We start from the raw sequence: 13,558 nt of genomic DNA on the forward strand, positions 1-13,558 counted from the left end.
TGGAAATGAAACCGCAAACTCGCATTATACCTAAATCTAATACGGGGAAGCATTATCAATGTATTTCACTAATCAATGTAAAGGGACAAAACCATTGCGACTTCGTAGGATATACACAATTAGGTACAATTAATATTAAAAGTTACTTACATACTTAGATTACATAATGTAAATTGTAGAGCACCATTCGTCACAACAATTTCTCTGTTTGACCATAATCATACAAATAAAGTTCCTTATCAGTTCGCTTTGAAAAAATGAAATGAAATTATTTAGGTACACTAGATATTAAACTATTAAAACTAGCTAGGCAGGCTGGCCTTAAAACATAACTAGTCAGCAATTAAAGCCTACATTATTAATCCAATTCAATAGAAAACTTTTTTAATTGCATTACCAGAAGCCTATTATCCTGAATACTGAGCTAGCTTACTTTTTAAGTTAATAACATCGGAAATAGTTTCACAGAATGTAAAATATCGGCACAATCGGCTAATCATCGGATCGTACACGACACGTACTCGGAACTGGCTGAATCATTACATATTAGTAATAAAGATGGGGGTTTCCATTTGATGCCCATTTTCTAGCGAACTTGGAAGTCCTAACAAAGTAATAGCTTATGTATACTTTTTACCGAGAATATTCACTGGTTATTTTTCAGGAAATGGAAACAGCTCGTTAGTTTATACTTTTTGTTTGTACATCAAAATCTGTTCTGGGTATTCTGTCACACATTTATCCAACGAATATCAATGTTTTCTGTTATATCAACGAATTCATGAAAAACTGATGGACGGATGAATTGTTTGAAAGTTTGAAATTATAATGTAACAAGAATTTCAACCTTTCAAACAATCCATTCGATATCGTTTGGTGGGAAATATTAACGATGCTATTACAGCTATTTTTATTATAATCAATGCCATGGTGTTTAACTATAGCACCTATAGGCATAATTGCATATTCTCTGAACATTATTCTATTCCAAATAAAACCCAGTATAAAATGTATGGCATTTATTATCACAGCAATAATCATTAATAATTATCATTTCTTAAACAACATTATTTAAATTAACACTTTACGACACCCTCCTACGTTTCTTGCTGTTAGTTTCTTCGTCGCTAGCGTTTTCCTCCTCTTGGTCGCTGGCCACTGGTGAGATCATGACCGTCGCTGCGTCGTTTATCTCTTCTGTAACAAATATATGAGTTATTTATTTATCACATAGTATTATTTCCATATCAATCGAAACCTTAAAAGTCAAGACCACACACCACAAGAAAGTTTTTTTGTCTTTTTATTCCCGAAAACTTTACTCGCACAATTTTTAAATAATATTGGTTCTCTGGTTTGATTCACATTTAAAACTTTTGTGACGTCTATTTATATTCATAGTATCATATTTTTTGATAGTGAGAAAACATGAAAACCTTTTAACGTTTTCCCCGCAGCCCTTAAATTCCATACTAGAGATTTAAGCGATAAATTTGTTATTCGACCTTTTTTTTTTTGGACTATCCCGCGGATTTATTGCCGCGGTGATTCTGCCAATGTCAAGTGTTTAAGGAGACACATACTTTAGTCCGCTTCAGTAATATTTTAGATAGGTAATGCAGCAGTTTTTTTCCCTTCTTTTTTTTTTTTAAAAACCTTAAAACCACCACCTAAAACAACAACAAACATCACAGTCAAACGACACAACAATTATGTTATTAATGATATACAATGTAGGGTGGAGTTGCTCAAATTGTACCGGTTCGTAAATTGTACCACTTCAAAATCTACCAAACCGTAATGTTTAGTTTTAAATTGACAATACTAAAATCTAAAGGTAGCATTCGGATCAAGACGACCGCGACGCGAGACCGCGACTCGAGACCGCGACCGGCGACCGCGACCCACTGCTTTATATGAATTAATAGGAAGTGCTGACGGATGCAAGCGACCGAGTCGCGCGACGTGTGGGCGGGGCCTGCCGGCTACTTGCGTCGCGCGACTCGGTCGCTCACAAGGCAGTGCCGTGGCGCGACAGATGCAAAATGGCCGTGTTTTCTTCGCACGAAGACGAAATTTTAATAGAATTAGTAAGTAAAAACGCACCTGTATTCAATACGAGACTATTATTACTAATTATTCAAGCTTATAAAGATAATACTGTGAGAGACAATATTTGGGAAAAAATTGGAAAAGCATTAAATAAAACAAGTAAGTTCAAATGATACATATTTTTATTAGAAAAGGTACTTATTTTTATTGTTTACAGATAGGTACTATTTTACTTTAACTGCAAACATACTGAGTTTCGTATGGGTCGCACGACTCGTGTCGCGAAGATTCGTAAGTAGCTGTCGCCCTGCGACTTGCGACCGGTCGCCGGTCGCGGTCTCGAGTCGCGGTCTCGCGTCGCGGTCGTCTTGATCCGAATGCTACCTTAAGGCTACCAACATGACGCAATCGCTGCCATTTTGGACTCGATGTCACAACAGAGTGAAGTGTAGTAAATAAAAATAATTATTACGGCGACCTGATCTTATTTTATGGTTGTTTAGTGTTTACCTAAGGATTTCTTGTGGCAACGATAAATACATTTCAACTGTTATATATGTTTTTGGAAAGTAGTCATATTAGTGTACTTTTCAGAGAATATAGTTTTAATATTTAGCATTTTGAAGTTATGGCACCTGCTCACATAAAAATAAAACTTAGGGTTGCCTTATTTGTACCAGGTAGGGTACGCCTAATATGTACTTTTGTATATGTATGTACTTTTTAAAAAACTTTAATTATCGTTTTTAATATTACGTTTTCTCATTTTCTTGTAATAAAAAATGAACACCAATAGAACAACCTTTTGATTTCTAGTAATATAATGCTCTTAAGTTACATAGTTTTTGTGACAGCTTGTAAAGTTCGTTAACTGGTACAATATAGGCAACTTTACCCTATTATGACTCTGATACACAGATCAAAAATATTCCAGTGAAAGTGTTAAATAACATAAAAACAAAAATTTTCAAAGAACCCTCCCATTTCAGACAATCAAATTGCCCACAAAATTGCGATTTTCACAGCGAATTGTTTCAAACGAAAAAATGTTGGCACACGATTGAAATTTACGATCGCGCTTAGAGGAAAGTAGCGCCGGCGCCGGAATTTTCGTTTGAAACGAGCCAACAAATCGGCGGGTTTGCCCCGAAATATTGCCAAGGTGACTTTGATATAAACAAGCACTGAAAAACAAAAGCCGATTGAAGTGAAGCTTTGAAAGCAGACTTTTATGATAATAATCAAGAATGCAGTTTGAAACATTTTATTTTAACCTACTTCAATGTAACTGTCGTGTGTGAGGTCTCTTTGGGAGACTTATTACTTACTGAGTACAAACTAGAGTCTAATATGGGAAATTTGTGAATTCCCGCAGCTTTTACAGCCTTTATATCTGAAGGCCAGTAAAAAATGGCCACTTTTATACCTACTTAAATCTTTGAAAGGTTACATTATCTAAGTAACAAAAATACGTTTAATATTTTCGTAGAAATGATCTTTTTTCCTGTCTTCTCCAGGCATAAACAATAATAAATAGACACAAGACAAAAATACACCCAAAGCAATCTTTTACTTGGGGAGTGAATGCGGAGTCTTTGTCGTAATACCACTCAACCACTACACTCAATACTGCCTATAGCACATACCATTGTCCCTAGTTTCGTCTTGGTCGTCAGCGGTGGGCGGGCGCGCGTTGAGAGCTTCCTGCAGCAGCGGCTGCCGGATCCGAAAATCGCGAGCGGTGCCCGGCGACAAGTAGTGTTGCAAGTTCAACTGCGAATAAAAGGTGAATGATATGGCAACATTAAGCTCCTGCTTAAAAAGGCTTGAATCCAGAGGTAAAAACACTGCCTCATTAGTCGATGTTCACGCGTTCAAGTGTCATATACAGTATTATACAGGCTGTTTGGAAGTTAAGAACTCGGCTAAAATAGTTTACTAACTTTTCATACATCTCCCACACAAGGAACATTTTGCTACGTGTAGCGCCACCTAGTGACCGCAGATGTGACTAACTACTACAACGAGAGCGCGCGCTTTTAGGTCTGATTCACACATTCATACACCAAAGGCGAATAAATTCAAAGTTCAAATTGTGGGAATATCGTGATATCGTATCGATAAAATTCACATGTTTTCAGGTAGGTATTGACTCTTAATGACTTTAAAATATCCAGGTATAATACATTTAAGTTTTGGTGGTTTCAGGTAGCAAATGCAGAGTAGAATTAATTTGTGTTTTGCCAAACTAGAATGGCTTTTTGCTGATGCCGGGGCAGTTCCAAGCACGATTTATCACCATGCACATGGGGTGTAATACACTCATGTACTCTTATTTGTATGTATTTATAAATACGTGCAATAATTATTAGATGGAATTTAAACCTTATTACAGCGTATTCTACACTCGATGTACGAGGCAGGTGTACCATAGACACGCCGGCTGCACCATAGACACTAGCTGTACCTTCGCCCGGTTGGCCAGCAGGATGACGTGGTTGCTGAACTGCTCGGCCTCGGCCACGAGGCGCGGGATGAGCTTGGTGTCCTGCAGCACCCGGCTGGCGCGCTGCTGCTGCTGCGACAGCTCGATGTACGAGATCAGGTTGTCCGTCACGCCTGACAGCTTCTTGCCTGACAGCTTGAGGAGGCGTTCGAGGCTGGAAGAGAAAGTTGTATTCGTAAATTGAGCTATGACATTATTATGCGATAACAGGGTTAATATACGATATCAGGTTGTCCATCACGCGTGACAGCTTGAGGAGGCGTTCGAGTCTGGAAAAGGAAGTTGTGTTCATTTTAGCTATGACATTTTAATGCATCCTGTCGCATTAAAAGATTTGGTGGTGAAGATTATAGACTTTTAATAAAGACTTTTAATAAAGACTTTTAAAAAAAAACAAGTAACTATCGCCAGGTTACAGCGTTAATAGAGTTGCAGTAGTTCTAACGCCAACACAACTCGGCGCTATAGCGCGACGTCAGGCTATCACTCTTGCACGCGCTAGGAACGATTCTTTTTAACGAAGCCTTAAGGGTTCCCAGATCTACATATTCATTAAAAAAAAAAGAACAGATGTTATGGATAGACTGCGGCTTCCCGCAGTCTATCCACAACATCTGTTCTTTTTTTGCTGCATTGATGCGGGCAACATTGGCATGTATTTGCGAGGACGTCAGACGACGGCACCTCATACTAAACATTTTGACATGTTTGCTATAGTTGCTGTTTACGAGTCTGTTTTCATTATTGTATTTAGACAGAGCGGTCTGATCCTAACACAAGTTGATAAAACTTAAAAGGATTAGATCCAAAACTTTGTTATGTGACTTGTTTGTACGAATAAAATATTTTTTGTATTTTTTTTGTTTAGCGACTACAACTGATTGTCTTTACTTTTACGAATAAAACGAAACAATCAACACAAAACCCAACTCAACAGCAAACAACCAATATTCATATTTTCGAGAACTAATATTACCGTGAAAAAATAAAGATACACCGAAAACAAATAATCCCGAATTAGTAATGTTACTTCGAAAAATATGAGTTTACAGACAGACATTCCGTTTGGAACCGAGTTTTGTTCTCGGAATTCATTCCGCAGATCGAAAAGTATACAAACCGAAACGGTTTATCGGAAAGATTTTTAACGAGTGACTCACGGAGAAGTGAAGCGTTTAATTTCACGACGGTACTAGGAAAAGTTATTTGCAAAGATACAACCGGGAATTCCGAGTCGGCGAACTGGTTGACGCAAGAAAGAACACCCTAATTCAATGACGATTGAATTAGTTCTTTAGAATGTTGTTGAAAGGATTTCCAATGTGCGTAATCACGTTGATTATTATGTCATTCAAGTTCAATTTGTTTTGCACGAATAATATGACATCACCAATTTTTAAGGTAAACATTTCGGAGAAATATGGTTTATTCGTGTGTGTGTAATTTATAATTGGGGATTTGCAGTTCACACCACTTCGATCTACCTAGTTATGAAAACAAGATTTGTTTTCAATTGACCGCTAAAAATTTATTGATAAGATTTTTTGTTGCTCCCACCTTTAGGCAATTCGTTATTTTTATTTCAAGTTATTTTAAATTTAGTTTGAGATGCGACTCTTAACGCTAGATTTAATAGCTATATGATGATTAATGTGGGTAAAGTGATTACTTCAGCTATGTACCGCAGACTCGGCTCAATGTCAGCTGACAGCTGGGCTATGTAGCGCGTATAGCCTCACGCAGCAGCGCAGCTTGCCAACGCGCTACACGCAGCCTGGCTGGCATAATTACCTACAGAACTCTAGGTCCAACAGTATCTAGTCCTGCAAGTCCTGTAAGTTTCTAGAAAGACTTGTATATCAACCTACCGTAGACTCGGCGCGATGTCAGCTGGCAGCTGCTTCATCAGCTGGGCTAGCAGCGCGTATAGCCTCACACCAGCTGCCAATACGCGGTCGCTGCCCACGCCCACGCAGCAGCGCAGTTTGCCCACGCGTGATACGCAGCCGGTTAGCTGGCATAGCTCTAGGACTCTAATCCTACAAGTCTCCAGTCCTGCAAGTCTCCAGCCCTGCAAGTTTCTAGTCCTGCAAGTTTCTAGTCCTACAAGTCTCTAGTGCTGTAAGTTTAGTCCTGTATGTCTAGTTCTGCAAGTCTCTAGTCCTACTAGTCTCTAGTTCTGTCTGCATGTCTAGACCTGCAAGTCTCTAGTCCTGCGAATCTCTAGTCCTGCAAGTCCTGTAAGTTTCAAGAAAGACTTGTATATCAACCTACCGTAGACTCGGCGCGATGTCAGCTGGCAGCTGCTTTATCAGCTGGGCCAGCAGCGCGTATAGCCTCACACCAGCAGCCAATACGCGGTCGCTTCCCACGCCCACGCAGCAGCGTAGCTTGCCCACGCGTGACACGCAGCCTGTAGCTGGCATAGCTGCAAGTCACTAGTTCTGCAAGTCTCCAGTCCTGCAAGTCTCTAGTCTTGTGAATTTCTGGTCCCGTGAGTCTCTAGTCCTGCAAGTCTCTAATCCTGGAAGTCTCTAGTCTTTCAAGTATCTATAGTCTATCCAATATAGCTTGATTAGAATGACAGCTGCCATCAAAAGTAACGACATAACTTTGTAGAAGCGATCAATGAGAGCTAAATATTGGCGGACAAGAAATAATTCACGTCTGACCTACAAACAATATTTTCGACGACAGTGCTTCCAATAAAAATGTTAATTTCGTGTAAATGCAGCGTTAAATTACACCAATAAGTAGTAATTCGAAATTATAAAAATCAAGCTAGAGTATTAACGACGTCTCTACAAGGTTATCTCGAGTTACAAAAATGTTAGTGTTGGGACATATCGACAAATGTCATATTAAATAATTTTTTTACATATTTGACAATTTTTTTTTCTAACTAATTTTTTAACATACACTCAGCGGCACGGAATTTGGCCCAAGCCTAAACAACCAGATATGAGGCCAAATAGGTGTTGTATACCTAAGTTTCGTGTGACATAATAACATAACATTTGTTTTTGTTAATTTAAGAGGCTAGATTCATAAAAAAATGCGTCTGTTTAACTTCTTTGACTCTAGAAACGCTTTTCGTTGTTGGAGCGTAAAGAGTTCGGGTAAGTTTAAATTCGATATTAAATGTTGTAAGGGTTTGGCGTTTTGTTTTTTGTTTTTAAATTAATCTTAGGATTATTCTCGTTTCTATAATTTGAGAATAATGCCCATTACTCCAGCTCAAGTTGCTCAAATAGTGTTGCTTAGAAGTCAAGGGCGTATGCAGCGGGAGATGGCTGAAACTTTCAATTTATGGCGTACAAACTTAAGATACACGTTAAAAAGGCATGACCAGACCGCCTTTTACACAAGAAGACCAAGAAGTGGGGAATTAAGGTGTATATCAGCGCACGATGACCCGATTATCGTGCTTGCAGTATCAAGAAATCGGGTTCTCACTACGTTTGAGATACGTCAGCGTTTACAAACAGCAAGCCCAGTGAATGTCAGTGAGCACACAATAAGAAGAAGGATGGAGGATCATAACCTGCATACTTGAAGACCAGCTCGAGGACCGAACTTCTCCGATATCTTCGCGAAGTGCGACTTACGTTTTCTAGAGAACATGCAAATTGGACGCAAGGCTAATGGAGTATCGACTGAATGCGCGAGCGCGTACGGAGTGGCAGCGCGCTGATATTGAGTGCGTGTGGGTCACAGTGGACGGCCGATCAATAGGCTTGCTAAATAACTTGCACATAGCGCTGGCTTACATGGCGCCGGATCGCGCGTTGCCTTCTCGTATAAATCTTTTTACCACCATTACGAGCGTCCATGTAAACCAACCGTAACACCTCATCACACACACTATGACACTTTACCATACACTACACACTTTCAATACACTGACCATGCGATAATGCTTGTTTATTTTACTTTAATCTAATTTAGTCTAATTTAATTTATAATATTTATTTTCACATTTATAAAGTTTATGTAAATACATAAGTAATTATTATTTGATTAGTGACTCGGAATTTCACACCCAGTTCACATGTAATTTGCTTACTTAGTTTTGAATTGTTTTAGTGTTCACCTACCTACCCACGTTAACTTATTTAAAAATGTTTTAGTAATAGAATGTGTTTCTTTAATTGGCTTATGTTCAAGTTGTATCTTCCTGCACATTTATGTACAATTTAATGCTGTTGAAACATTGTTAAACAAATAAAATAAAATAAAAAATAAAACATTTAATATCGAATTTAAACTTACCCGAACTCTTTACGCTCCAACAACGAAAAGCGTTTCTAGAGTCAAAGAAGTTAAACAGACGCATTTTTTTATGAATCTAGCCTCTTAAATTAACAAAAACAAATGTTATGTTATTATGTCACACGAAACTTAGGTATACAACACCTATTTGGCCTCATATCTGGTTGTTTAGGCTTGGGCCAAATTCCGTGCCGCTGAGTGTATTTAAGTCAAGTTATACGTTTTTCTAAATGTTCAATATTAAAAACCAAAAAACATTTCATTCTTAAATAATCAAACATCGGAAATCAATCACCGGTAATTTTTTGGGTATTCATAGCACCGTTGCTCTAGAAGAGATGCCCACCGCCCTCTAGCGAGATGAAAAAACCACTGAAGAACACTGATGATAATGACTACGACTTAGGTTGTACACCTTGACATGAATTTTAAATTTTACTGTCTTTCAATTTAAATCATAATTGTCATTTTTATGAATAAAGATATGAAGAAAAATTGGGTGCATTTTTTATATCATTTTTTTGAAAACTTATCGATACATCTATGTGAACCGTACGAAACATACACAGCACTAGTCACATTCGTTTGACAGCCGTCATTCTAATCAAGCTATATTGGATAGACTATAGTCCTGCGAGTCTCTAGTTCTGCATGTCTCTAATCCTACAAATCCTGTGAGTATCTTAGACTTGTCAACTACGTACCGCAGACTCGGCGCGATGTCAGCTGGCAGCTGCTTCATCAGCTGGGCTAGCAGCGCGTATAGCCTCACACCAGCAGCCAATACGCGGTCGCTGCCCACGCCCACGCAGCAGCGCAGCTTGCCCACGCGAGACACGCAGCCTGTCAGCTGGCATAGCTACAGGACTCTAGTCCTGCAAGTCCTAACTCTGCAAGTCTCTATCCGTGCAAGTCTCTATCCGTACAAGTCTCTAGTCTTGCAAATATCTAATCCTGCAAGTCTAGACCTGCAAGTCTTTAGTCCTGTGAGTGTTTAGTTCTGCATGTCTCTAATCCTACAAATCCTGTAAGTCTCTAGACTGGTATATCAACCTACCGTAGACTCGGCGCGATGTCAGCTGGCAGCTGCTTCATCAGCTGGGCCAGCAGCGCGTATAGCCTCACACCAGCAGCCAATACGCGGTCGCTTCCCACGCCCACGCAGCAGCGCAGCTTGCCCACGCGTGATACGCAGCCTGTCAGCTGACATAGCTGAAGAACTAGTGACTTGTAGAGTTCGGTTAGTTCTGCAACAAATAGTGGGTAAGAACATTGGAGAAGCGATAAAAAAATATTTGGAAAAAACATTGCTTGAGATATAGATTGTCCGAGATTTTTTTAGCTCACCAGAAGTTGGACTATTAAGAAGTCATTAATCCATCTTTAGTGGCATATTTTTTATGGAAATCTATTTAGAAGAAAAAATTCCATATTAGGTACGCACAATCGTAATTTGCAATCGCGAGATTCGCTTCAAGGATCACCGAGCTGGAAAAGGTTGGTTCCAGGGGGTCGTAACTTATTTGATGACGTGCCATTGCACCATTATGCTAGCAAGTGTTCTGCGCGCTTGAGACGATAATTGACGTGAGTGACGTGAGCGCACAGATACGTCAGCAACGTGTGACCCGACCGGGAATCGATCGTTAGCGGAAAACTAGTCCCAAGATGGTGTTACTTTTAATGCTGCGCAATTCGGGATGGAGAAGACACTTTAAGGGACGCCGAGATGGAAAAGGTGCATTATGAAGGACATGTCTTTCATAATAACATGGAATGATGACCCTCTTCAGCCAAGCGAACCCAGCAATTAAGAGGAGACTCTAGCTGGTCTAATGAGGCAATAGGCCTATATCAAGTTATAAAGCACCTACCTCTTCTGATCCTCTGTTGATGCTGGTGCGGCGCGGTTACCAACGCCGCGTTCAAGTCCCGAGCGCGCGCTAGCAAGTGTTCCGCGCGCTTCAGGCGATTGTTGACGTGAGCGCACAGATACGTCAGCACCGTGTGACCCGACCGGGAATCGATCGTTAGCGGAAAACTAGTCCCAAGATGGTGTTACCTTTAATACAGCGCAATTCGGGATGGAGAAGAGACACTTTAAGGGACGGTGGGATGGAAAAGGCGCATTATGAAGGACATGTCTTTTATAATAACATGGAATGATGACCCTCTTCAGCCAAGCGAACCCAGCAATTAAGAGGAGACTCTAGCTGGTCTAATGAGGCAATAGGCCTATATCAAGTTATAAAGCACCTACCTCTTCTGATCCTCTGTTGGTGCTGATGCGGCGCGGTTACCAACGCCGCGTTCAAGTCCCGAGCGCGCGCTAGCAAGTGTTCTGCGCGCTTGAGACGATTGTTGACGTGACGTGAGCGCACAGATACGTCAGCACCGTGTGACCCGACCGGGAATCGATCGTTAGCGGATAACTAGTTCCAAGATGGTGTTACTTTTAATGCTGCGCAATTCGGGATGGAGAAGAGACACTTTAAGGGACGCCGAGATGGAAAAGGTGCATTATGAAGGACATGTCTTTTATAATAACATGGAATGATGACCCTCTTCAGCCAAGCGAACCCAGCAATTAAGAGGAGACTCTAGCTGGTCTAATGAGGCAAAAGGCCTATGCCAAGATATAACAACACCTACCTCTCCGGATTCTCTGTTGGTGCTGATGTGGCGCGGTTACCAACGCCGTGTTCAAGTCCCGAGCGCGCGCTAGCAAGTGTTCCGCGCGCTTAAGGCGATTGTTGACGTGAGCACACAAGTACGTCAGTACCGTGTGACCCGACCGGGAATCGATTGTTAGCGGAAAACTAGTTCCAAGATGGTGTTACTTATGATGCAGCGCAATTCGGGATGGAGTAGAGACACTTTAAGGGACGCCGGGATGGAAAAGGTGCATTATGAAGGTCATGCCTTTTATACTGACATGGAATAAGGACCTTCTGTCAAGCTAACCCAGCAATTAAGAGGAGACTCTAGCTGGTCTAATGAGGCAAAAGACCTATGCCAAGATATAACAACACCTACCTCTCCGAATCCTCTGTTGGTGCTGATGCGGCGCGGTTACCAACGCCGCGTTCAAGTCCCGAGCGCGCGCTAGCAAGTGTTCCGCACGTTTGAGGCGATTGTTGACGTGAGCGCACAGATACGTCAGCACCGTGTGACCCGACCGGGAATCGATCGTGGGGAAGTCGGTTGACTCTTCGCCGGCTGATGTGTCTTCTTCCTGATGGGGTATTTGAGATATTAGAGGTAGGAGATTAGAGACTACGCATTTTCATCGTCATTACAGATACTACTAAAGCCCGGTCTGTGAGCATGTAGAATTTTGTCCAATGACCCCTAGCCCCTAGCTACCCATCCTTATCGTCCACGCGTAATTATATTGCTGTCGCGACTGTGCGACTGGGTGCAGAACAGAAGCAGTGAGTGTGCGAGCGCGATAGCAACATAATTACGCGCGAGCGATAAGGATGGGTAGCTTGGGGTCATTGGACAAAATTCTACGTGCTCACAGATCAGACTATAGACGCAAGCCTTTCCCAAAAAGCGTCAAATTGTACTCATCATCACATATCTGAACATAGGCCTCCATGTTGCCCGGTTGGTAGCGGCCTACGTCCAGCGTCTTCCTGCTACCTTTATGATGTCGTCGGTCCACCTTGTGGGTGGACGTCCCACGCTGCGTTTTCCGGTACGCGGCCTCCACTCCAGAACCTTGCTGCCCCATTGACCGTCAGTTCTGCGTACTATGTGCCCTGCCCATTGCCACTTCAGCTTGCTAATCCGTCGGGCTATGTCAGCGACTTTAGTTCGTTTACGGATCTCCTCATTTCTGATTCGATCTCTGAGCATAGCCCTCTCCATAGCACATACAAAATGCAGTCCATAGCAAAGTGTACTATTTCCATTTTTCATACACTGCCAACCAGATGGTTGGTTGATATAAACTATTCTGATAAAACAATGTAAATGTTCGAAAAAAGATAACTGATGACATTCACACAGTTTTTAATCATGTAGAATAACGAAATTATATTTGTTATAAGGATGAGATTACAAATAAAATACAGTGAACTTAAATATGACGAGAACGGGTGGGCTCTCGTCATATTTAAGTTCACCAGGATTTTTTACAGTACAGTAAAAAAAATTGTACAGTACCTGGTACAGTAGTACCAGGATTTTTTACATAATCCTGTAGTACACTTACATCAACTCTTCCTAGTGCAGCAGCTAGTTTGGTTAGCAACTGGTCCACAAATTGGGCCTCCAGTTGTGCGCGGCAGCCGGCTGAAAGCACGCCTGGTAATAACGCCAGGCAGTCTTGCTTGCTGGTCCGAAGGTAATCTTCCAGCTTTATTATCACCTGCCGAAACACCGTATTGATTAAGCCTCGCTATAGTCTGGTCTGTGAGCACGTAGAATTTTGTCCAATGACACCAAGCTACCCATCCTTATCGCTCGCGCGTAATTATGTTGCTGTCGCGCTCGCACACTCACTGCGGGCGCCCGTCGCACAGTCGCGACAGCAATATAATTACGCGCGAGGGATAAGGATGGGTAGCTTGGGGTCATTGGACAAAATTCTACGTGCTCACAGACCGGGCAATGATCAACTGTTAGGTATATTAACATTTATAAAACAAAGTCGCTTTCCTATCCAGTCTGTCCCTATGTATGCTTAGATGATAGATCTTTAAAACTACGCAATGGATT

General features: G+C 41.2%; 1 protein-coding gene across 2 annotated transcripts in view; it reads right to left on the reverse strand.

Annotated features, from left to right (window-relative positions):
- Positions 1-1,004: 1,004 nt before the first annotated feature.
- FANCI (Fanconi anemia complementation group I) overlaps positions 1,005-13,558 on the reverse strand; it is a 31,501-nt gene continuing 18,947 nt past the window's right edge. Inside the window, exons 20-26 of one of the 2 annotated variants that reach the window (XM_028307343.1) lie at positions 13,053-13,208; positions 12,005-12,065; positions 10,705-10,842; positions 9,888-10,077; positions 4,520-4,712; positions 3,699-3,825; positions 1,005-1,197 (exon numbers count right to left, since the gene is read on the reverse strand). In XM_028307343.1, the coding sequence (XP_028163144.1) occupies positions 1,085-1,197; positions 3,699-3,825; positions 4,520-4,712; positions 9,888-10,077; positions 10,705-10,842; positions 12,005-12,065; positions 13,053-13,208 (978 nt within the window). In that variant the 3' untranslated portion in view covers positions 1,005-1,084. Of the gene's footprint in view, positions 1,198-3,698; positions 3,826-4,519; positions 4,713-9,887; positions 10,078-10,704; positions 10,843-11,866; positions 12,066-13,052; positions 13,209-13,558 lie in introns of both variants that reach the window. The other variant, XM_028307342.1, reaches the window with a different exon arrangement.

This window comes from Ostrinia furnacalis, unplaced genomic scaffold (assembly GCF_004193835.3).
Source record: "Ostrinia furnacalis isolate ACB-3 unplaced genomic scaffold, ASM419383v2 OfSCF2162, whole genome shotgun sequence".
NCBI classification, from domain to species: domain Eukaryota; kingdom Metazoa; phylum Arthropoda; class Insecta; order Lepidoptera; family Crambidae; genus Ostrinia; species Ostrinia furnacalis.